At 39.2% G+C, this 25,997-nt stretch overlaps 1 protein-coding gene and 2 gene segments (V, D, J or C); all 3 read left to right on the top strand.

The window, feature by feature from the left end:
• The first annotated feature begins 365 nt into the window (after positions 1-365).
• On the top strand, positions 366-853 carry LOC116406689. The segment is given in 2 exon segments: positions 366-428; positions 517-853. Coding segments are annotated over 2 exon segments (375 nt in total).
• Positions 854-8,094: 7,241 nt separating this feature from the next.
• LOC548369 (uncharacterized loc548369) overlaps positions 8,095-25,997 on the top strand; it is a 95,394-nt gene continuing 77,491 nt past the window's right edge. Inside the window, 2 exon segments of the mRNA NM_001114211.1 lie at positions 8,095-8,180; positions 8,269-8,574. Of these exon segments, the coding sequence (NP_001107683.1) occupies positions 8,439-8,574 (136 nt within the window). The 5' untranslated portion in view covers positions 8,095-8,180; positions 8,269-8,438.
• On the top strand, positions 8,113-19,100 carry LOC108645684. The segment is given in 2 exon segments: positions 8,113-8,180; positions 18,585-19,100. Coding segments are annotated over 2 exon segments (375 nt in total).

Here is a 25,997-nt window from a genome sequence, read left to right as displayed (position 1 = left end):
TATTATGAGTATTATGATCGGTGGGAGGGGTGGTGTCCAACCTATTAGCACCCCCAGGTTATTTTGTCTTTTTAAGTGAATATTTAACTGTTTGTATATCATGAGATAAACTACTAGTACCAATGGGGGGGGGCACTGCCTTACTCTGTATACTGACATAGATGGTGGCATAGTATAAGTAACTAGCATCATTGTGGCCTTTCTTCCCCACATAACATTTAAAAATGAAGTAGCTAAGACTCTTTACAAGGTGGATTTCTGTTCTATTTATACACAGCTATTTCCCTTTATGCAAATTAGTGCAGCTTCTCATTGGTAAAAAGGGCAGGCGCCTTTATATCTGAATGTGCAACCCAGAGAGCTACTCAGCACAGAAATCACCATGAAGGATATATTTTCTCTTCTGATCCTGATGAAACTTGTTTCATGTAGGGAACACTCTCCCCCAATTTAATCTACTTTTTTTTTTATACCATATAGCTTAAGGCTAACATGCATTTGTACTTCTAATTCTAGGTGTCATCTGTCAGATTACTCTGGACCAACCTGGCTCTGCAGTTGTGAATCCATCAGGAACCCTAAAACTTTCCTGTAAAGTCTCAGTGTCTGTAAGTAGTCAGCACTGGGCATGGATCTGGCAGGCTCCTGGGAAAGGTTTGGTGTATATGGGGTATTTGAGCAGCGGCGGGAGCTCTTACCCAGCCCCCTCATTTCAAAGTCGAGTCACTTTCACCAGGGACACCTCTAAGAATGAAGTTTACTTACAAATGACCAGTATGAAAAGTGAAGACTCTGGGACATATTACTGTGCAAGACACACAGTGACAGAAGGAAGTGAAAACTGATTTTAAAACCTCATCCTGAGATGTTAAAGAACATGTCAACTCCCAAAAAAATGTTTTGCCTGATAAAAGAAAACATAATTCTAAGCAACTTTCCAGTTTATTAAAAATTATTAATGCTTTAAAAGTTATTATCTTGGGTTAAAAAACCCAACCTACTGTTCTTCAACTTCAGCTTATTCTTCCGCTTTTTTTTCTTATTCTTAGCGCCCCCCATTTTCTAAACGCTACTCCCCTACAGTTTTAGGGGTACAACACCCAAACTCTCCACACTTCTTCGCCCTATAGCGGAGCAGGTTGGTTGTGCTTTTATAAGTGATCCCGCCCCCCGTCTTTTTGTGGCGCCGCTCCGAACCCCCCAATTTTCCCATTGACTTTGACAGGGAAGATTTTCAAACTGCTGCCACTCTTACAGCTTTGAAGCTACACCCCCCAAACTTGAATAACATAATCATGGGGCCACCCTGAATGAAACCGCAACATTTCTTGGATGACCCCCCAAAGTGGGAGGGGCCAACAACAGCCAACCAAATTGCACCCATTGACTTTTATGGGGAAATTGAAACTGCTGCCAGTCTTACAGCTTATAGGCTACACTCCCCAAACTTGAATCACATAGTCATGGGGTCAGCCTGAATAAAAATTTTGATGGGAGGGGCCAACAACAGCCAATCAGATTATACCTATTGACTTGGCGGAAATTCAACCTGCTGCCATTCTCACAGTAATAACACCAGTGTCCCCAAACTTTGAAGAGTTAGGCACCAGGTAACTGCAGTTCAAGGTTAGAAAAAGTGGGCAGAGCCACCAACAGCCAATCAGATTTTATTGACTTTCAATGGGGAAATTCAACCTGCTGCCATTCTCACAGTATTAACACCAGGGTCCCCAAACTTTTCACAGTTGGCCACTAGGGGACTGCAGTTTTAGTTTTAAAAAGTGGGCAGGACCACCAACAGCCAATCAGGTTTCACTTATGGAATTTTATTGGTTTGATGCCAGAGTTTCCAAACTTTGCACAGTCAGTCACTGTGTGACTACGTATTCAAGTTTTGTTTTTTTTTAATTAAAGTGGGTGGAGCCATCAACAGCCAATCAGATTTTATTGACTTCAGTGGGGAAATTCAACCTGCTGCCATTCTCACAGTATTAACACCAAGGTCCCCAAACTTTTCACAGTTGGTCACTAGGGGACTGCAGTTTCAGTTTTAAAAAGTGGGCAGGGCCACCAACAGCCAATCAGGTTTCACTTATGGAATTTTATTGGTTTGATGCCAGAGTTTCCAAACTTTGCACAGTCAGTCACTGGGTGACTACGTATTCAAGTTTTTTTTTTAATTAAAGTGGGCGGAGCCATCAACAGCCAATCAGATTTTATTGACTTCAATGGGGAAATTCAACCTGCTGCCATTCTCACAGTATTAACACCAGGGTCCCCAAACTTTTGACAGTTGGTCACAAGGGGACTGCAATTTTAGTTTTGAAAAGTGGGCGGAGCCACCAACAGCCAATCAGATTTCACCTATTGAATTTTATTGGTTTGATGCCAGGGTTCCATTGTCAGTCACTGGGTGACTATGTATTCAAGGTTAGCAAAAGTGGGCGGGCCACCAAAAGCCAATCACATTTCTTTCATTGTTTTCAGTGGGGAAAATTTAACTACTTCCATTCTCACATGTTTAATGTTAGAGTCCCCAAACTTTGCAGTTGGTCACTGGGTGACTACATTCCAAGTATAGAAAAGTGGGTGGGGCCAAAAACAGCCAATCAGATTTCACCTATAGACTTCATAAGGTTAAATTTAAACTGCTGCCATTCTTTAAATAATAATACTAAGGTCCCCAAACTTTGCAGAGCTAGTCACCTGGTAACTGCGGTTCAGAGTTTTAAAAAAAGTGGGCGGTGCCACCAACAGCCAATCAGATTTTAACTGTTGATTTTTAATGGGGAAATTCAACCTGCTGCCATTCTCACAGTAACACCAGGGTCACTAGGGGACTGCATTTTTAGGATTTAAAAAAGTTTGTGGAGCCACCAACAGCCAATCAAACTTCTCATATGGAATTTTGGTTTAAATTTAAAATGCTGCCTTTCTCACACTTTATGTCAGGGTTCCCAAACTTTGCACAGTCAGTCACTGGCTGACTTTGTATTCAGGGTTAGAAAAAGTGGGTGGAGCCACCAACAGCCAATCCATTCCCAGCCATTAAATTTAATTGGTTTATATTTAAACTGATGCCATTATTTAAGTATTAATTCCAGGGTTGTTAAACTTTCCAAAGTAAGTCACTGGGTATTAGCCGTTCAAAATTAAATTAAGTTGGTCACTGGGGGACTGCAGTTCAAAAATAGGAAAAGTGGGTTGGGCCACTAGCAGCCAATCAGATTTCATCCATTGAGTTTTATTGGTTTAAATTTAAAATGCTGTAATTCTCACACTATTTATGCCAGGGTGCCCACTGTTTGTCACTGGGTGACTTCGATTCAAGATTAGAAAAAGTGGGCACACCCACCAACCACCAATCACAATTTACCTATTGACTTATACTGGTTTAACTTTAAACTGCTGCCGTTCTTTAACTATTAATCCTAGGGTCCCTAAACTTTGCAGAGTTAGTCACTAGGTAACTGCAGTTCCAGGTTAGAAAAAGTGGGCGGAGCCAACAACAAAGCAGATTTCATTCAGTGACTTCACATTTTTCAAACCAACATGAAGTTTGTTCTCAAACCTCCCTTTCTAGTTTGTAAATGTAATTGCTATAGAAAGCAGCATTTTCTGAACTCTTGGTTGTTACTTTTTAAACAATGTCGCAAGTACCAGGCTCCTCCAGAAAAACAGGCCTATCAGTCTGCTGGTTTGTGTTAAATTGTTTCAAATGCCAGAGCCACCAGGGCAGAGAATAAAAAGGACAGGCAGACTCTGCTTTTAATAGCACTTATATGTACAAATAACTTAAAAACCTTTAATGTAATGTATGCATGTAAATTGCAAAGTTAGGCAAAAAATTATTTTTAGGGTTGACATGTCCTTTAACAGGAGAGTGGTTACAGGAATGCAAGACATAAATTGAAAATCACTTGTGAATTGCTTCATCAGCTCTATTTTAAATGTGTCCAGTTCCCATCACATGCAACTGCGCATGTTTTAAGGCATTGACCGCTACTGTGTAAGTTGCAACGCCCACTTGCGTCAGTAGTTATTCTTGAATTGTGGGTAAAAACATGCTAACCTGCACCTTACATTGCACTTGCGCTCTTAAATCAGGCCTATAGTGTAGTACTGATATAGGGTTTATCAACAAACCAATTATCCAGAAACGTTTGTAGATTTCCGTTTATCCAAACAATTTCCTTTTTCTCTGTATTAATAAATCAGTACCTTTTACCTGATAGTAACTAAGCTAAAATAAATATGTTAGTGGCAATAATTCCTATTGTATTTTTGGGGGACCATGTGCAACACTCCTGTGTTCTATTTATTTTATTTGTGATATAGTTCAGTGGTCTAATATCCTGCAAAGAATAAGATAAGTAATTACTCTTGTGGGCATCTGTTATTATGCTCCGGTTCTTGTGGCTTGCACTTTTCACGTGTTTGTTAATAAGCTCTAATGTTTATTACAGCAGCCATTTTTGCATCTTATTATCTGAGTTATCTCTTCCATGCTAATGTCCAATATGTCATTTTCAAATTCTCTAGCAAATTTTTCCCTTTACAATTGTATGATGAAAATAAACTGACAATTTTCCAAAACATACAGGCAGGTTTAATTCTAGGTGAAAAATCATTTCATTAATTCATTTTCAGTTTTTGCCATAGACTTCAGTAGAGTTTTCATGTAAATCTCGTCCTTAGATTTCACATGATAAACCTTTTGGTTTATTGGTTTTGTTTCTTTGATCCTTATTCCCGGAGGCCTATTTAAAAAAAATTGAATTTCGGTTTTTTTTCTACATAGAATAAACATACACTTTGAAAAAAAAACTTGAATGTTTGCTTATTTATTAAAAAAACAAATATAAAGAACTTGAATGAATAAAGTTGTGAAAAAACTTGAATATCTCAAATTCGTATGTTACTCATCATTTTTAATGGGTTAGCTCAAAAACATTCAAAAAACTTGAAAACCTAAACTGAATAAATAGTTTAGATCTTGGCTAGGTCAGCTCCTATTGATTTCTACATGACCTCGCACACTTTTCCGCGCTTTTAGTACTTATCAAATAACACAAATTTAAATATTTTGAAAACATAAATAAAATGAATGATTTTTAGCACAAAAATACTCAAATTGCAAAAATAATAACAAGCTGAGTGTTGATAAATGAGCCGCAGGTTAGTATGGAAATAATAAAAGTTACTTTTTATTGAGTGCATCCACTTTGATACAAACAAGTATTTAGATTGTGTAGCACCCTTCTAAATCCCATGCTGTTGTGAGTACAGTGGAACCTGAATTTAGCAGTGCTGTAATTTTAAGGGGAGGTCGGGGGCCTCTTCCCTTTAAGATGTGCAAATTAGAAAACACTAAAGGGCTCAGGCCACAACAGGATCCAATACTTACTCCCTGCCCTCTGAACAAGGCTGCCTTACACCCACTGACACAGTGCTCTGCACCATATGCTGGATTTTTTTATTTGGCGCAATGTGCAGAGTGCAGTGGGATGGAAGTGCATTTTGAATTAGCACTAAGCGGGCAGGCATTTTTGTGCTTTGGTCTAGGTAAATGACACCTATAGTCTGAATTGGGTAAAACACCAAAAGAAAAATAGCAGAGCATTATTTTACAGAAGAGTGATAGATAGTAGCATGTGTACATTAATCTAATACACATTCCAACATGAATGCATTGCTAGGTATAGCACATTAATAACCTGCCACATCAGGTTTGGGAAAATCCAAACTCATTTAACACTTCTAGAGAGCTAGTAATATGATCAAAATAACAACGAATATATTTGGAATAACGGAGTCATAAAACATAAAATGTAGTTATAAAACTTTTCAATGGACGCCTCAGGTCTCTGTGCTCCTTTTAAGAGTGAAGAGACCTGCAGAGGTCCCATGAATGGGTTAAGTGGATGGCAGATTAAAGCTCAGCATTTTAAAAACCCATACATGAAGGTTTTGTTCCATATGGTCATATCCTATGGAATGCTGAATTCTGATTGGTCATAATGTTAAAAACGTGTTAAACTTATACACGCTCAGGGGAGGACGTAGGGTGGGGGAAACTGGGGGGTGTTAGGGAGGTTCAGCTGGGTGGGTTAGGGGGTGCTGGGGACAAGGGCAGCGGGGGCACCTGCAGGGCCCCAGTGGGCCCTACACCCCCCAGTCTGACCCTGCAAACATACATATTTTTTTTCTATTTGTGGATGACATCCCTTTTAATATGTGACATCTCCAATACTCAGAAAAGACAGTTTGCACTTAAGAAGTGGCACCTTGTAAGTAGTGATGAGCGAATCTGTCCCGTTTCGCTTTGCAGAAAACTTTTTTTTTCCTTGTTTCATTTTTTGTACGTGCGTGATAAATTTTTTTGACACGCCCGACAATTTTTTGATGCGTGGCTAATTTTTCCCTGCAAATTTTGATACCAATTTCGCGGAAAAATCAGTCAATGCCGAAATGTGTAAATTTGCAGTGAATCCATGCATGACAAATTTTTTTGCCTATCACTACTTGTATTTATATGAAAAAGAACTATACAACTGAGGAAGAGCCTATTAACTATTAACATACTTTAATGGTTTGGGTATTATTGGAGATTGTTAAAAAGCAAGTTTGCTTTTACTCACAGAAACATTTACTGAAACAGTGGGAATTTTAGTATTTAGGCTTCAGAAAAGCTATAGAAATCTAAATAGAAAGCAACCCCCCCCTTACAGTACTGATACATCACAGTTTAATTTGTTACAGCAAAATTAATTACATCCCCTACCTTAAACTACATTAATTACCATAATTTCTACTAAAATATTTAATGGAACTAAAATAAACTGCATGTTTTCGCCAGATTTGTTTTACTGAGTAAACTCTGCCTGCCCTATGCTGCCTGTATGTGCCATGCTCTGCCTGCCCTATGCTGCCTATGTGCCATACTCTGCCTGTCCTATGCTGTCTGTGTGTGCCATACTCTGCCTGCCCTATGCTACCTGTGTGTGCCATACTCTGCCTGCCCTATGCTGCCTGTGTGCCATACTCTGCCTGCCCTATGCTGCCTGTGTGTGCCATACTCTGCCTGCCCTATGCTGCTTGTGTGCCATACTCTGCCTGCCCTATGCTGCCTGTGTGCCATACTCTGCCTGCACTATGCTGCCTGTGTGCTGGCACTGCTCCTACAGTCTGTTTGAGGTATGAACAGGTGAACAGTGTGGGGGTTTACAGCCTGAATCTAAGGTGTGAACAATGCAGGGCTAAAAGAGGTGAACAGTACAGGGGATTACATGTTTAAACAATACAGGGGAATTACAGCCTGAATCTGAGGTGAGAACCATGCAGGGGGCCAGGTAATCTCAGTACTAATACCATATAAATCTTACAAAGGTAAGCAGTCACAGCAGCCATACACAGAAGGGGGCCACAGGCTGAATGTGGCTCACAGCCGCCAGGTGGACAGCACTGATGCCAATTCACAGCAGGGCATTTATGGCTGGTAATGGCACCAACCTGGTAGCACCACAGGCCGTGTGTTTTCTCAGTATTTGACATGCATTTCTATTGTATTTTTGCAGTTCACTCTTTACTGTTAAACAAGCTATTTACAGTGCATCTTTATTTTGTTACCTTTCATATAAATATACCAAGCACTCTTCTTGGACTGCACTGGCAAATTTAATTATGGTCATAAATATTGTTATTTTGAACATTAAGATTATTATATTTCTAAGTCTGCTTAGGGAGGCCTGGGAGTGAAGAAACTTAGTGACTGAATTTACTAAGGGGGCACCCAACCTATTAGCACCCCTAGTTAATCCAGGTTATCTTTTTCAGGGAATATTCAACTGTTTGGGAATCAAGAAGAGGTAAAACTACTTGATCCAATGTGAGGGAAATACTGCCTTATTCTGTATACCGAGATAGATGGTGGCACTATATTATGCAGTATTAGTAACTAGCATCATTGTAGCCTTTCTTGCCCACATAACATTTAAAAATTAAGTAGCTAAGATATATTTATACACAGCTATTTCCCTTTATGCAAATTAGTGCAGCTTCTCATTGGTAAAAAGGGCAGGCGCCTTTATATCTGAATGTGCAACCCAGAGAGCTACTCAGCACAGAAATCACCATGAAGGATATATTTTCTCTTCTGATCCTGATGAAACTTGTTTCATGTAGGGAACACTCTCCTCCAATTTAATCTACTATTTTTTTTATACCATATAGCTTGAAGCTAACATGCATTTGTACTTCTAATTCTAGGTATCATTTGTCAGGTTACTCTGGACCAACCTGGCTCTGCAGTTGTGAATCCATCAGGAACCCTAAAACTTTCCTGTAAAGTCTCAGTGTCTGTAAGTAGTCAGCACTGGGCATGGATCTGGCAGGCTCCTGGGAAAGGACTGGAGTATATTGGGTATTTAAACATCGACATGAGGTCTTTCCCAGCCCCCTCATTTCAAAGTCGAGTCACTTTCACCAGGGACGCCTCAAAGAACGAGATTCACTTACAAATTACCAGTATGAAAAGCGCAGACTCTGGGACATATTACTGTGCAAGATACACAGTGACAGAAGGAAGTGAAAACTGATTTTAAAACCTTATCCTGCGACGTTAACAGGAGAGTGGTTACAGGAATGCAGAACATAACAATTAGAAAATCACTTTGAATTGCTTCATCAGCTCTAATCCTATTCCTTTATTGATTTAAATGTGTCCAATTCCCATCAAAGTGCTTATGCAATTGTGCACGTTTTAATACATTGACAGCTATTGCGTGAGTTGCATCGCCCACTTGTAAATAAAATAAAATACGTTAATGGAAATAATTCCTTTTTTTTGGGGGGGAGGGGCATGTGCAACAGTCCTGTGTTCTATTTATTTTATTTGTGATATAGTTCAGTGGTCAAATATCCTGCAAAGAGTAAGATAGTTGACTCTGAAGATTTTTATTCATTCAGGTCATGGTAAATCTAGTATAGGTAAATCTAAAAGAATTGGTTGTTTCACTACTCATCCGAACAGCTTCTTCAGTTCAACGATTGCATGATTACATAGCAAGTCCCATTGCTTTAGATTTCCCTATACAGGTATGGGATCCCTTATCCGGAAACCCGTTTTCCAGAAAACTCCGAATTACGGAAAGCCCATCTCCCATAGACTCCATTTTAATTAAATAATTCCGAATTTTAAAACTGATTTCCTTTTTCTCTGTACCTTGTAATTGATCCTAACTAAGATATAAATAATCATTATTGGATGCAAAACAATCCTATTGGGTTTAATTAATGTTTTATTGATTTTTTAGTAGACTTTAGGTATGGAGATCCAAATTATGGAAAGACCCCTTATCCTGAATACCCTTGGTCCCGAGCATTCTGGATAACAGGTCCTATACCTGTACTAGATAATAAGATCTTTCTTGTGGACATCTGTTATTATGCTCCAGTTCTTGTGGCTCGCACTTTTCAAAAAAGAAAACAAAAGCCTTACGCGTTTCGTACCAGCAGGGTACTTAATCATAGGCTAATCATAGGCTAAGTACCCTACTGGTATGAAACACGTAAGGCTTTTGTTTTCTTTTTTTATATATGGATTAAATAAAATTTGTACACTTTTTGAAACTTTAATATGACTGTTTGATGCTGCTTTCGTTGGGAATCGGAGTGCCTGCTCATATTTTTCCATGTGATTTATGGCTCCCTAAGCTAAAGGTCTGGGGCATTAGCACCCGGACCCACTTACACTACGGGTAAGATTTCTACACTACCTGGCTTAGACTGTGACTAATTCATGATATTTTGGATACCTTCAGTTCTCTCAATAGTGCCCTTAAGTCTCCCCATATTTCTCCTGTTCAGATGATCAGAAGCCAAACAGGAAGAAAAAACGCTGAGCTGTGTAAAGAAAGTTCCCATAATGCCTCGCTCCTGCACCGAGACCCATACCGGTGTACATGCTCAGTTTGTAAGACTATTAGTCAGCTTCCTGCTGATTGGCTCAGATCCACATTCCTTAGTGGGGGGGAGGGAGTTCTTCGCATTCTTGAGGGAGGGGGGAGCAGGAGAGGGGAGAGAGCTGTGCAGACTCTGGCACAGGAATTATAGAGACAAGGAAGGAGACACAAAATCCTCTTTTTGATAGAGGACTCTTATGGCTGTATTTACATAGCCCTTTCTGATAAAGCTTACTTAGTTTTTACTTTTCCTTCTCCTTTAATTCAAGGAGAAAAAATGTTTCTCTTAATTCAGTTTCAGTTTTTCACATAGACTTCAATAGAGTTCTCATGTGAATCTCGTCCTTAGATTTCACATAAAACCTTTTGGTTTATTGGTTTTGTTTCTTTTATCCTTATTTCCGGAGGCCTATTTATCAAAATTTGATTTTTTTTTTTCTACATAGAATAAACTTACACTTTAAAGAAAAACTTGAATGTTTGCTTATTTATTGAAAAAGTTACTTTTTATTGAGTGCATCTACTTTGATACAAACAAGTATTCAGATTTTGTAGCACCCTTCTAAAGCCCATGCTGTCGTGTGATGATTTTTTTTTTTCTTTAAATCTGATGAAAATCTTCCATGTTGTTTAGCCCTTACATAGTTCTTTTTTGTGAACTCACCTCTGCCTGTTACTGTATACCCAATAGCCTATATTCAGCAGCAGGAGTTAATGTACAAATATCTCTGGAGTGTAAGAAAGCAATTCATAAGAAGTTTTTCACCTAGATCTGATGTGCTACGCATCAACTCCACATGCCATGGATATCATTGTTTACTGTATTTTCTCCCCGTGTTTATGTGAATTTCTTTGTAGTGCAGTTTCCACCCACACCCCAAAACAGGCAGGTTAATTGACTTTTGATAAAATTGACTGTAGAATGCAATAGGGACCTTAGATTGTAAGCTCCACTGGGGCAGGGACTGATGTGACTGGGGCTGCATGATTGTGTTTTAAATAAGAGATAATACAAAAATGAATTAAGATAAGGACATTATTGTGTCCTGGAAATGGTTTCATTGTGATAAGTTCCTTGTATTAATAGGGGTTAAAACAACAATATGTGTTATAAAAAGTCACAATATTTTAGATTTCATCTTGAGTGACATGTTTGTAATCTTGCCTGGTGATAAAGATCTTAGCAGAGATGTAAAGCTCCTATAACCATGCTGATAGCTCATCAATTTCCATTTATGAGTCAAAAGACTCTCATATTTGTCAAAAGTAGCAGCTGAGGCTCTTGACATTGTGTGTGCCCCTTTATATGCTCATGAATCTATTAAAATATATATTTACCTCTATGCAAATGAACACCACTTCCTCTAGGTAAATAGGCAGTGTTTTTATTTCTGAATGCATTGGACAGAGAGCAGCCCAGCAGAGACATCAACATGAAGGATTTTTTTTCTCTTCTGGTCCTGATGAAACTTGTGTCATGTACGGAACCCCCCTACCCCCCGTTACCTTCTGTTCTGTCTCATTATAATATATAGTTTATGTCTAACCTCTCTTTGCACTTCTATGTTCAGGTACCGTCTCTCAGATTACTCTGGACCAGCCTGGCTCTGCAGTTGTGAATCCATCAGGAACCCTAAAACTCTCCTGTAAAGTCTCAGTCTCTGTAGCTGGTAGGGACTGGGCATGGATCTGGCAGGCTCCTGGGAAAGGGCTGGTGTATATGGGGAATTTAGGCAGCAGCGGGAGCTCTTACCCAGCCCCCTCATTTCAAAGTCGAGTCACTTTCACCAGGGACACCTCTAAGAATGAAATTTACTTACAAATGACCAGTATGAAAAGTGAAGACTCTGGGACATATTACTGTGCAAGATACACAGTGACAGAAGGAAGTGAAATCTGATTTTAAAACCTCATCCTGAGATGTAAATAAGTAGGGTAGTTTCATTATGCATGTCATAAAAAGTAGTGAACGTAAGTGTAATTAAATCAAGAGCATGCCCCTTAGTGCTCATTTTCACAGCACTTGCACTCTCTGGTTTACTGCTGTTCACATAAAAAAACAGCACTTCATGCAAAAAGCAGCATCAGAATATGCCCCCAAACCCTGTCCCAGTCTGCCTTAGAGTAGGTGGTAAGAACAGAAGAAAGAAGGGGGAGGTTATAATATCCCTATATTTTACAATAGGGGGTACTTTATTCACTATATATTTGCCTTATTCTGCTACTTTTTAATGTAATTTTTGATAAATCTGCCCCTTAGGTGTTGAAGTTTTTACTTTGCTTTAAAAATACACCATTTATTATACAATAAAAACGCAAAAAAATGTGAATGTAAAATTATGCCATCTAAGGGGCCCATTTATCAATGTACGATTGGGTACGATTAAAATAAATTTGTGGTTTTTTTCTATTTTCTGCGATTTTTTTCATTAATTTCTGCAACTTTTTCATACTTTGCGATGATTTGTGCGACAAAATCACATTTGTCGCAACGAGTATGAAAGTTTCCAATTCATTCAAGCTTCGGTATCGTGACTTTCCTTGGGCCAGGTTGGAGCTGCAGAGTGCCATTGAGCCCTATGGGAGGCTTTCCTTGGGCCGGGTTGGAGCTGCAGAGTGCCATTGAGCCCTATGGGAGACTTTCCTTGGGCCAGGTTGGAGCTGCAGAGTGCCATTGAGCCCTATGGGAGGCTTCCCTTGGGCCAGGTTGGAGCTGCAGAGTGCCATTGAGCCCTATGGGAGACTTTCCTTGGGCCAGGTTGGAGCTGCAGAGTGCCATTGAGCCCTATGGCCCTATGGGAGGCTTCCCTTGGGCCAGGTTGGAGCTGCAGAGTGCCATTGAGTCCTATGGGAGGCTTTCCTTGGGCCGGGTTGGAGCTGCAGAATGCCATTGAGCCCTATGGGAGACTTTCCTTGGGCCGGGTTGGAGCTGCAGAGTGCCATTGAGCCCTATGGGAGACTTTCCTTGGGCCAGGTTGGAGCTGCAGAGTGCCATTGAGCCCTATGGGAGACTTTCCTTGGGCCGGGTTGGAGCTGCAGAGTGCCATTGAGCCCTATGGGAGACTTTCCTTGGGCCGGGTTGGAGCTGCAGAGTGCCATTGAGCCCTATGGGAGACTTTCCTTGGGCCAGGTTGGAGCTGCAGAGTGCCATTGAGCCCTATGGGAGACTTTCCTTGGGCCAGGTTGGAGCTGCAGAGTGCCATTGAGCCCTATGGGAGACTTTCCTTGGGCCAGGTTGGAGCTGCAGAGTGCCATTGAGCCCTATGGGAGACTTTCCTTGGGCCAGGTTGGAGCTGCAGAGTGCCATTGAGCCCTATGGGAGACTTTCCTTGGGCCAGGTTGGAGCTGCAGAGTGCCATTGAGCCCTATGGGAGACTTTCCTTGGGCCAGGTTGGAGCTGCAGAGTGCCATTGAGCCCTATGGGAGACTTTCCTTGGGCCAGGTTGGAGCTGCAGAGTGCCATTGAGCCCTATGGGAGACTTTCCTTGGGCCAGGTTGGAGCTGCAGAGTGCCATTGAGCCCTATGGGAGACTTTCCTTGGGCCAGGTTGGAGCTGCAGAGTGCCATTGAGCCCTATGGGAGACTTTCCTTGGGCCAGGTTGGAGCTGCAGAGTGCCATTGAGCCCTATGGGAGGCTTCCCTTGGGCCAGGTTGGAGCTGCAGAGTGCCATTGAGCCCTATGGGAGACTTTCCTTGGGCCAGGTTGGAGCTGCAGAGTGCCATTGAGCCCTATGGGAGGCTTCCCTTGGGCCAGGTTGGAGCTGCAGAGTGCCATTGAGTCCTATGGGAGGCTTTCCTTGGGCCGGGTTGGAGCTGCAGAATGCCATTGAGCCCTATGGGAGACTTTCCTTGGGCCGGGTTGGAGCTGCAGAGTGCCATTGAGCCCTATGGGAGACTTTCCTTGGGCCAGGTTGGAGCTGCAGAGTGCCATTGAGCCCTATGGGAGACTTTCCTTGGGCCGGGTTGGAGCTGCAGAGTGCCATTGAGCCCTATGGGAGACTTTCCTTGGGCCGGGTTGGAGCTGCAGAGTGCCATTGAGCCCTATGGGAGACTTTCCTTGGGCCGGGTTGGAGCTGCAGAGTGCCATTGAGCCCTATGGGAGACTTTCCTTGGGCCAGGTTGGAGCTGCAGAGTGCCATTGAGCCCTATGGGAGACTTTCCTTGGGCCAGGTTGGAGCTGCAGAGTGCCATTGAGTCCTATGGGAGGCTTCCAAAATCATGCACAGAAGGTTCAAAGTCAGAAAGGTTTTCGCGCCGTTTACGATTGTTCGGATAAGAAAATTACGTAACTTTTGGATTGCATCACAATATTTTGGTACAAGCACGACGCAACTTTTTGCAAAATTAACGCACATCAGAAATTTTCGTATTTAATACGAATTTTTTGTACTCGTACTTTTAATGATCCGAAATTCGGACTTTGATAAATCAGCCCCTTAAGGTTGTCAAGGTCCTAGGCATTTTTTTTGTGGTCCTTTTACTTTGCGGTATTCATTATTATTGTATTTTTTGGGGGAGATATTCGTGCAATTTAAATTGTGTAAAGTTTGAGATATTTTCAGGGTTTTTTCTGCGCATTTTGGGCACCTGCATTTTTGTTGAGGTTAGAAAACCTCTAAAATGATGTATAGGTCTCCACATATTATTTCTATGCTTATCCTTAATTCGAGAAATAAAATAAGAAAAGACAGTACATTAAAGAGAATTTTTTTTTGCATAATGAAAGAAAATTTCCAGCTTTCCAATATAATTAACACTTTTCAGTTGTTTTAAAGTTACGTGTAAATGTAATTGCTATTAAAGCAGTATTTACTCATCCCTTCCTGCTCTCTGGTTATGAATGGTTCGTGAAGCAAAAGTCATCTCTGCTCTAGGTTTTTAAATTAAAAATTGGCTTTTGCTGCATGGTTTCAAGAGTCAGAGCCAGGAATGCAGAGAATATACAGTAAGCCGCATGACAATGGAAAAAAAAAAAAAGATACAGGATACAGGAACAATGTCTCTTTGCTTGTGGTAATGTAACAGTCTTCTGCCTATAAAGAAACATACAAACATTAGTTAAACTTATCCTGTCTATTGTCTATTCAATTTGTGGTGTGAATTTGTTTTTTCCCGGATCTGGTTATGTTTGAGCTGCTTTCTACTTGCAGTTATTCCTCTGAAGTCAGAAAAGGATTTTGTATTCAGCTGCTTCCCAAGATTTCTTTCAAAATAAGGTAATTCCTTGTTAAGTGTGGCTCATTAGTTAAAATAAGCTTAGGAAGCTTGGGAACTGAGCAGTAACCTAGAGCTTAATAATAACCCACCCTATATACGGAGCTAGAAATTGTATATTTACATTTATGACTAACTTTGAAAAGTTTAACAACATTAGAATTAAAGTTTGGGGACCCTTGTGTTAATACTGTAAGAATGGCAGCAGGTGGAATTTCCCTATTGATAGTCAATAGGTAAAATCTGATTGGCTGTTGGTGGCTCCGCAGACTTTTTTTAAAACTTGAATACATACTTACCCAGTGACTGACTGTGCAAAGTTTGGGAACACTGGCATCAAACCAATATGTGAAAATTCAATACATGAAATCTGATTGGCTGTTTGTGGCTCCGCCCACTCTTTTTCTAACCTTGAATCACGGTTACCTGGTGCATAACTCTGCTTGCATGCAAAGTTTTGGGACCCTGGTGTTATTACTGTGAGAATGGCAGCAGGTTGAACTTTCCCCATTGAAAGTTAATAGGTAAAATATGATTGGCTGTTTACAGCTCAGCCCACTTTTGGGCATCCAACAATCATCATATTTTCATTCAGGCTGACCCCATGACAATGTAATTCAATATTGGGGAGTGCAGCCTCAAAACTGTAACATTGGCAGCAGTTTCAATTTTCATATTAAAGTCAATGGGTGAAATTTGATTGGCTATTGTTGGCCCCTCCCACTTTGGGTCATCCAACAAATGTTGCTGTTTCATTTGGGGCGACCCCAGCTTCAAAGCTGTAAGAGTGGCAGCAGTTTAAAAATCTTCCCTGTCAAAGTCAATGGGAAAATTGGGGTGTTTGGAGCGGCGCCACAAAAAGAAGGGGGCGGGATCACTTATAAAAGCACAAGCAACCTGCTCCGCTATAGGGCAAAGAAGTGTGGAGAGTTTGGGTGTTATACCCCTAAAACTGTAGTAAAACTGTAGAGTAGCATTTAGAAAATGGGGGGCGCTAAGAACAAGAGGAAAAAGCGAAGCGAAGCTGAATTGGAAGAAAAGTATATTGGGTTTTTTAACCCAACATAATAACTATCACAATTTGAGTATGTTTGAACCCAGCATACATTATCAAGTAAGGAGTAAAGGTTTTTGTCAAAGTCTATTTCAATGTGACGCTGATACTTATAGCAGGTTTGTTATCAGTTACAGCACTGTGAATTATAGTGATACAAAAACCATACTGACATGCATTAATGCTTATGTGTTTTGTAAGAAGATTTAATGATGATAATATTCACACAGTGTACTTTAACATATGATAACTTAGTGATTTGTGGATTCAACATGCATTAAATCATGAGATAACTTGAGAAAAAAATCAAGGAACCAGTAGTGAAGCATATACAGTAGGGTACATCTGCCGTGCAGTAAATGCTTTGTAAAGAAGAATAATATGTTCTATTCTGATGTTATTTCAAAAGACACCACTAAGGGGCCATAGATCCTTATGAGTCTTTGGGGGACTGCATCAGAATGTTATTTATTATTTTAGTGTCATCAAAAATTTAAACCAGACGTGGCCATCTGGTTGTGGAATTCTTCAATCCCTATTCAGTCTTGATGCATTTACAATCCTTCAAGATGTTGAGGAGGAACACAGCTTTTTCCACTTCATTTTGTCTGTAGCAATGGATTCGTAGCGAAATTCCACATTCCGCCATTGTCTAATAGTTTCTTGAAACTCCTGCGAATTTTTGCATGAAAATTTGTGGTCGCATAAAAAAGGTGCAGTTGTGTCAAAAAAGTCATGCACATCAAACAAAGTTACTGGACTTCCTTGTTTCATGAATTTCTCACTGTTTTGCAAATTTTTCTGTAGTTTCGAGAATTTTTGGGTTAAGCGAAAAAGAACAGATTCACTCATCACTATTTATAAGGAAGAACAAAAAAAGCAGAATCGAAAATTTCTAGTCATCATTATGGGTGCTTATAGGGCTTAAATTGTCGCCACTATAACGATAGCTCACACATACACAGCTTTATTCCAAATTAAATAGTTCACTTTCTTCACCATCCTCTGCGAAGTTTTGATGCAAAAATTTGTAAAAATAGGCGTGGCCGCGTCAAAAAAGGGCATGGCCAGAAGGTTTTGTTCCATTTTGTCATATCCCATGGAATGCTGAATTCTGATTGGTCATAAAGAATGTTGGGCTGTTTTGTTGCATTCCATGCCTGAATGATTGATATGTGATATCATGAAGTAACATGTCAGATGGGGGTCTGAAATATACGGGGTCATTGCTCATAGGTTCCTTTTTAAAAAAAAAACAAAAAAAAAAACATATTGTTGACAGCTTTATTGATGAGAGGATGGTCCCTAAGAATTTTCTTGCAGTCGTTCACACTATGGTGCATATATATATATATATATATAAAAACAAACTTAGATCTCACCACACTCTCTGAATGAATAAAAAATTGTGGAATGTTACTGTGTTATGGTAATTTCACACTGATAAATCTGCCCCTGATTCTGTGTGCAAAGAACAAAGCCGCATACAAACAACAATCACAAACATATTTTTTTTTCCGTTTGTGGGTGACATCCCTTTTAATATGTGACATCTCCATTAATCAGAAAAGAAAGTACAGAATTAGAAATGTTTCTGAATAAAACAAGAAAAATAAGATTTTCCATTATACATATACTGTATATACAGTATAGGTTGGGTTTGTTTGGGTATTATTTGAGATTGTTAGAATGCAAGGTTACTTTATTTCATAGAAGTGAACTGGAAAAATGAATTTGATTTATTTTTTTAAATCTGGTATAAAACCAAACACAAGTACAATTACTGGATTTTATATCAAAATGAATGATTTTTTTTAATGTAACACTGCCTGCTAAACACTTCCTCAAGTAATATTCTTACAACGTATGAGTGTTTGTTTGTGTCTGCATGTGCAGTGAGCAAAGTGCAATGAGAGGGGGCACCCCCTTACTCTGTATACTGAGATTGATGGTGGCACTATATTTATAATAGTGATGTACATACATTGATGCATCAGTCCAGCAGTATAAGTAATTAGCATCATCTTGGCCTTTCTTGCCCAAATAACACTGGAATATTGAGGAGCTAAGACTCTTTACAAGGTGGATTTCTGTTTTCTGTTCTATTTATACACAGCTATTTCCTTTTATGCAAATTAGTGCAGCTTCTCTTTGGTAAAAAGGGCAGGCGCCTTTATATCTGAATGTGCAACCCAGAGAGCTACTCAGCACAGAAATCACCATGAAGGATATATTCTCTCTTCTGATCCTGATGAAACTTGTTACATGTAGGGAACCCTCTCCTGCAATTTAATCTACTATTTTATTATACCATATAACTTATGGCTAACATGCATTTGCACTTCTAATTCTAGGTGTCATCTGTCAGATTACTTTGGACCAGCCTGGCTCTGCAGTTGTGAATCCATCAGGAACCCTAAAACTTTCCTGCAAAGTCTCAGTGTCTGTAAGTAGTCAGCACTGGGCATGGATCTGGCAGGCTCCTGGGAAAGGACTGGTGTATATTGGTTTATTAAACAGCGGCGGGAGCTCTATCCCAGCCCCCTCATTTCAAAGTCGAGTCACTTTCACCAGGGACACCTCAAAGAACGAGATTTACTTACAAATGACCAGTATGAAAAGTGAAGACTCTGGGACATATTACTGTGCAAGATACACAGTGACAGAAGGAAGTGAAAACTGATTTTAAAACCTTATCCTGAGACGTTAACAGGAGAGTGGTTACAGGAATGCAGAACATAACAAATAGAAAATTACTTTGAATTGCTTCATCAGCTCTAATCCTATTCCTTGATTGATTTAAATGTGTCCAATTCCCATCAAAGTGCATATGCAACTGCACACGTTTTAATGCATTGACCACTATTGTGTACAGTATGTTACATCGCCCCCGTGCGTCAATAGTTATTCTTAAATTGTAGGTAAAACATGCTGACCTGCACCTTACGTTGCACTTGCACTCTTAAATCAGGCCCATAGTGTAGTACTGATATAAGGTTTATCGACAATCGCATTTTCCAGAAACGTTTGTAGATTTCCATTTATCCAAGCAACTTCCTTTTTCTTTTTTTTTCATATTAAAGTTTATTGCAGTTTTCATATACATAACATTTTAATGCATGGCCTTCTCAGATATAGAAATTGTTTTATACTGTTCACATGTAGTAGTATCTCAGCATCTAAAATTTCCTTTTTCTCTTTATTAATAAATCAGTACTTTTTACCTGATGGTGACTAAGCTAAAATAAATACGTTAGTGGCAATAATCCCTATTTTTGGAGGGGGGACCATGTGCAACACTCCTGTGTTCTATCTATTTTATTTGTCTTTTTTTTTGTAACTTAAATTTTTTATTAAGGTAATTGAGAAGAAAGAAAATATAAAGTATATATAAACATAACAAACAGGTTATCGCAGCAGGTACAGGTTGCGTAGCCTCATTAGTTCATGGGTGGAGTATTGGGTGAATCAGGTTCTGATGTCCAGGGAACTATTTACACGGCCATAATTGTCATTATATGGTCTTACTTTAGTGATCATGATAGGTTTTTGTCCAGGGAAGAAGTGCTAAGCCAGTTGGGATTCCTCTGTTTTGAGTACATCACTGAATTGGGTATCCATTGGATTAGTCATTTTGGACCTACTAGTTCCTACATTGCTCATGTTTCCAGAAATTGAGTATTTTTATTCTGTATATGGGCTATTCTGGATTCAAACTCTTTGTTTCTGTTTGCTGTCCTTGCTACCTCGGCTATTGAGGGTGGAGTTTCCGACTTCCATTAGCTCATAAGTGCTAGCCTGGCAGCTGTTAATACTTGATTTAGCAGAGTTTGAGAAGTCTTATGTAATCCTGGGAATGGCTTTCCCAATAGAAATGTGAGAGAGTCTTTCTGGAGGGTTCGACAGTTGAGTCGACATAAAAGGTTCCTAATACTGTCCCAATAAGTCTGTATTATGGGGCATGTCCATAGAATATGTTCTAAAGTGCCTACGGTTTGGCATCCTCTCCAGCAGAGTGAGGAGTGGTTAGGGAAAAAGGTGTTAAGTCTCTTCAGAGTGTTATACAGGTATAGGACCCATTATCCAGAATGCTCGGGACCAAGGATATTCCCGATAAGGGGTCTTTCTATAATTTGGATCTCTATACCATAAGTCTACTAAAAAATCAGTAAAACATTTATTAAACCCAATAGGATTGTTTTGCATCCAATAAGGATTATTTATATCTTAGTTGGGATCAATTACAAGGTACTGTTTTATTATTACAGAGAAAAAGGAAATAAGTTTTAAAGTTCTGAATTATTTGATTAAAATGGAGTCTATGGGAGAGGGCTTCTCGTAATTCGGAGCTTTCTGGATAATGGGTTTCCGGATAAGTGATCCCATACCTGTACCAGTGCATCATAATTTTATATATGTTTTCTTTTCACCTTGTGCATGTCACCATTCTTTTAGTGTTCACCCATATGGAAGCCCATTTTTCCTCTGTGATGTGTTGTGTCCTGTTTTCATTCCACTTAGACATATATTTATGGTAGGGCGCTTGCACGGGAGATGGTGTGATGAGAAGCTGATATATCTTAGAGATCAGACCTTTTTGGGGTAAGCCTTGTTTAGCTATGAGCTCAAACCATGTGCTGGCTTTAGTTTTTTGTGCAGGATAAATGGGCGGAGAAAGTCTCTTAGTTGTAGGTATTCAAAAAATGTAAGGTTGGCTTGTGGGGCTTTCTTTTGTAGGTTTGGGAACGAGAATATCGTCCCTATTCATTTTATTTGTGATATAGTTCAGTGGCCTAATATCCTGCAAAGACTAAGATAGTTACTACTATTTCTTTTGGGCATTTTCACGTGTGTTTGTAAATAAGCTCTAATGTTTATTACAACAGGTATGGGACCTGTTATCCAGATTGCTTGGGACATGGGTTTTTCCGATAAGGGATCTTTCCATAATTTGGATCTCTGTACATTGATTAAACCTGATAAGATTGGATTTTGCCTCCAATAAGGGTTAACTGTAGCTTTGTTATCATTACCTACAAGGTTTTATAATTACAGAGAAAAAGGAAATCATTTTTAAAAGTTAGAATTATTTGTGTATAATTTAGTCTATGGGGGATTGCCTTTCTGTAATTCTGAACTTTCTGTATAACTGATAATGGATCCCATTATCAGAATTTTTTTGTCGCGCATCAAATTGGGCGCTGCCGTGTCAAGAAAGGGTGCGGTTGCATCGAAAAAGGGGTGGTCGCGTAAAAAAAGCATGGGCTTTGTATTCACAAAGCAACAACATTCTAATAAGGGCTACAAACTTTTCTTCAGCTTTTCTTTATTTGTAGTTATATGTGAATTAATGCTGATTTAGGGTGTAAAAAAAATTTACAGAATGTTTTCTATACATTTAGATTATATGGAAGTTGGAGAATGGCAAATTGTGGTGACTACTCCGGTCATTTCATAGTGTGAAACAAATAATGCCAGTTCAGTGGGACACTTGAGATATTGCTGGATATCAGTTTGGGTATTATTTGAACAGAAACAGTGGGAAATGTATTCAGAAAAGCTATAGAAAGCTAAATAGAAATTACCCACCCCTTACAGTACTGATACATCACAGCTGGATTTTTAAAGCAAAATTAATTTCCTACCTTAAATTTATTAAAGTAATACATTCATTACCATCATTATCTACTAAAATATTTAATGGAACTAAAATAAACTTTGTGTGTTTTGCCAAATTTGCCTTATTGAGTAAACTGGAAAAAGTGCTGTATTGCTTAGGGTAAAAATAAGAGTGATCAATGAATTGGTTTTATTTTTTAAAATCTGGTATAAAACCAAAACACAAGTACAATTACTGGATTTTATATCAAAATGTATGATTTTTTGTAACTTCCTTCTAAACACTTTAAGTAATATTCTTACAATGTATGAGTGCTTGTTTGTGTCTGCAAGTGCAGTGAGCAAAGTGCAAAAAAAGCAAAATTTTAAACCCCATAAAGGTACTGTAAATAAACATGCACTAGCCTGGATCTAAGCCAATTTACAGCAGGGCATTTATGGCTTGCAATGACACCAACCTGGTAGCACCACAGGCCGTGTTTTCCCTTTTCTCTTTATTTGACATGTATTTCTATTGTATTTTTGCAGTTCACTCTTAAGCAAGCTATTTACAGTGCATCTTTATTTTAAGCTATCTTTTGTTACCTTTCATATAAATATACAAAGCTCACTTCTTGGACTGCACTGGCAAATATAGTTATGGTCAGAAATATTGTTATTATGAGCATTAAGATGGGGGGTGTCCAACCTTAGCACCCTCTAGTTAACCCAAGTTATCTTGTGAATATTTAACTGTTTGTAAATAAAGAGATAAACTACTTGTACCAATGGGGGGGGGGGGGGGCACTGCCTTACTCTGTATACTGAGATAGATGGTGGCACTATATTTATAATAGTGATGCATTAGTCCAGCAGTATAAGTAACTAGCATCATTGTGGCCTTTCTTGCCCACATAACATTTAAAAATGAAGTAGCTAAGACTCTTTACAAGGTAGATTTCTGTTTTCTGTTCTATTTATACACAGCTATTTCCCTTTATGCAAATTAGTACAGCTTCTCATTGGTAAAAAGGGCAGGCGCCTTTATTTCTGAATGTGCAACCCAGAGAGCTACTCAGCACAGAAATCACCATGAAGGATATATTTTCTCTTCTGATCCTGATGAAACTAGTTTCATGTAGGGAACCCTCTCCTCCAAATTAATCTACTATTTTTTTTTTTTTTATAATATATATAGCTTAAGGCTAACATGCATTTGCACTTCTAATTCTAGGTGTCATCTGTCAGATTACTTTGGACCAACCTGGCTCTGCAGTTGTGAATCCATCAGGAACCCTAAAACTTTCCTGTAAAGTCTCAGTGTCTGTAAGTAGTCAGCACTGGGCATGGATCTGGCAGGCTCCTGGGAAAGGACTGGTGTATATGGGGTATTTGAGCAGCAGCGGGGGCTCTAACCCAACCCCCTCATTTCAAAGTCGAGTCACTTTCACCAGGGACACCTCAAAGAATTAAGTTTACTTACAAATGAACAGTATGAAAAGTGAAGACTCTGGGACATATTACTGTGCAAGATACACAGTGACAGAAGGAAGTGAAAACTGATTTTAAAACCTCATCCTGAGATGTAAATAAGTAGGGTAGTATCATTAATGCATGGCATGAAAGGTAGTGTAATTAAAGCAAGAGCATGCCCCTTAGTGATCATTTTCACAGCACTTGCACCCTCTGGTTTACTGCTGTTCACATAAAAAAACAGCACTTCATGCAAAAAGCAGCAAAAACCAGAATATGCCCCAAAACCCTGTCCTACAGTCTGCCTTAGAGTAGGTGGTAGTAACAGCACCCCGATGCAGGCTGTGCCTTCTGTTTCTCTGTACCTTGTGAATCATTCATACAGAGTGGAATGGGGCGCTTACTTTCCTCCTCCTACCTGCCTATCTTGAATCAAACTCTATATAACTCAGGTATGTAATAGGGATACTGGTTAAAAATGGAAGAGATGTATCAATGTGACTCTTCAGGCTGTATCACCTGCTCAAGAGGATTTGTATCAAAATACTTTACCAGCACTAGCATGGGTAGACAGTATAAGATACATGGCTACATTAATTGTAACACAACGGTCACACCTGTATGAACTGTAGCATTCAATATGTAGGATGCACAGTTCACCCTTTAAAAAACCGCATGCAAGAACATTTAAATCAAATTACATACAAAAGTGAGGCAACTACTGTTGCACGGCATTTTACATCTTGCAATGGGGAAAATGTGTCAATGTTAAGAATTCAAGGTATTGATAAGGTAACCATGTCAGACAGAGGCGGGGATAAATTAAAAAGGCTCTTAAAGCTAGAAGATAAATGGATTTTCTTACTTGATACACGGGAGCCACGAGAGCTCATTGTTAGATGGGACTCAAGTTGCCACAGCATTAATGTTTCCTTTTTTTTTTCTCCCTTCTTAGCACTCTATTAATTTATTTTGACAAACCATGGAGATAAATATAAATGTAACTAATAAGTGACATATATGTAAATCGAAATAATGTGATTCATACATGTTTTCAAAAAAAGAAATTTATTACTTCTTTTATTGGCTTTTTTTCATTGTTTTTATAAAGAATAGAAACTTTATTGAAACATAACTAAAAGGGAAGTGACATCAGGAGTGATGTCATCCCTACACACTTTTTAAACTCGTGATTGTATGTTACTACTGAATGGTAGTGTGTTGGGGGTATCCTTAATGGAGAAGGATCTAGGGGTTTTTGTTGATAACAAGTTGTCTAATTCCAGGCAGTGTCATTCTGTGGCTACTACAGCAAATAAAGTGCTGTCTTGTATAAAAAAGGGCATTGACTCAAGGGATGAGAACATAATTTTGCCCCTTTATAGGTCCCTGGTAAGGCCTCACCTTGAGTATGCAGTGCAGTTTTGGGCTCCAGTCCTTAAGAAGGATATTAATGAGCTGGAGAGAGTGCAGAGACGTGCAACTAAACTGGTTAAGGGGATGGAAGATTTAAGCTATGAGGTGAGACTGTCGAGGTTGGGGTTGTTTTCTCTGGAAAAGAGGCGCTTGCGAGGGGACATGATTACTCTGTACAAGTACATTAGAGGGGATTATAGGCAGTTGGGGGGTGTTCTTTTTTCCCATAAAAACAATCAACGCACCAGAGGCCACCCCTTTAGATTAGAGGAAAGGAGTTTCCATTTGAAGCAGCGTAGGTGGTTTTTCACGGTGAGGGCAGTGAGGTTATGGAATGCCCTTCCTAGTGATGTGGTAATGGCAGATTCTGTTAATGCCTTTAAGAGGGGCCTGGATGAGTTCTTGATCAATCAGAATATCCAAGGCTATTGTGATACTAATATCTACAGTTAGTACTAGTGGTTGTATTTATAGTTTATGTATGTGAGTGTATAGATTGGTAGGTGTGGGTTAGGTGTGCTGGGTTTACTTGGATGGGTTGAACTTGATGGACACAGGTCTTTTTTCAACCCTATGTAACTATGTAACTATGTAACTGACTCTGTACCTATGAATACGTGTGGGAACACACGAAACGCGTCAGGTTTTTATTATTCAATAAAGCTTTTTGAAATTTTAAACCGGTACCCCGGAGTCCGATGAGTGCATGCTGTTGTTCCTACATTTGGATTTTGAGGTCCTGTAATAGGGAACCAAGAAACTACTCTTTTGTTTGGAGTCCACTTCCTTTTTTAATCGCTCTTTCACATATACTGTAGCACCACAATTCCCTTCAGTCTGCATTGTTCTTGCTATGTGACCACCAGGACACAGTTATAATTGGAGCTTAGTGATGTAATTTCTGTCACATGACTTACTAAAACTTGTACAGTATATTAAATAAAGTACCCCCTGTTGTAAAATATGAGGATATTAGAAGTCACCTTGAAGTTCCTTGACCTTTATATGGTTATGGAACTCCTTGGTGGCTTATAATATCCCTATATTTTACAGTAGGGGGTACTTTATTCACTATATATTTGCCTTATTTTGCTACATATTTTTTCCAACGTAATTTTTGATAAATCTGCCCCTTCGGTGCTAATTTATCAATAATTGTATTTTTTTTTCTGCGGTTTGTACTTTGCGTTAAAAATACACCATTTATTATACAACAAAAACACAAAAAATGTGAATGTAAAACAATGCCATCTAAAAGTTGTCAAGGTCCTAGGCAATTT

This window comes from Xenopus tropicalis, chromosome 1, assembly GCF_000004195.4.
Source record: "Xenopus tropicalis strain Nigerian chromosome 1, UCB_Xtro_10.0, whole genome shotgun sequence".
Taxonomy (NCBI): Eukaryota; Metazoa; Chordata; class Amphibia; order Anura; family Pipidae; genus Xenopus; species Xenopus tropicalis.
The sequence above is the reverse complement of the archived record's forward strand: the minus strand, read 5'-3'. Positions and strand labels throughout refer to the sequence as shown.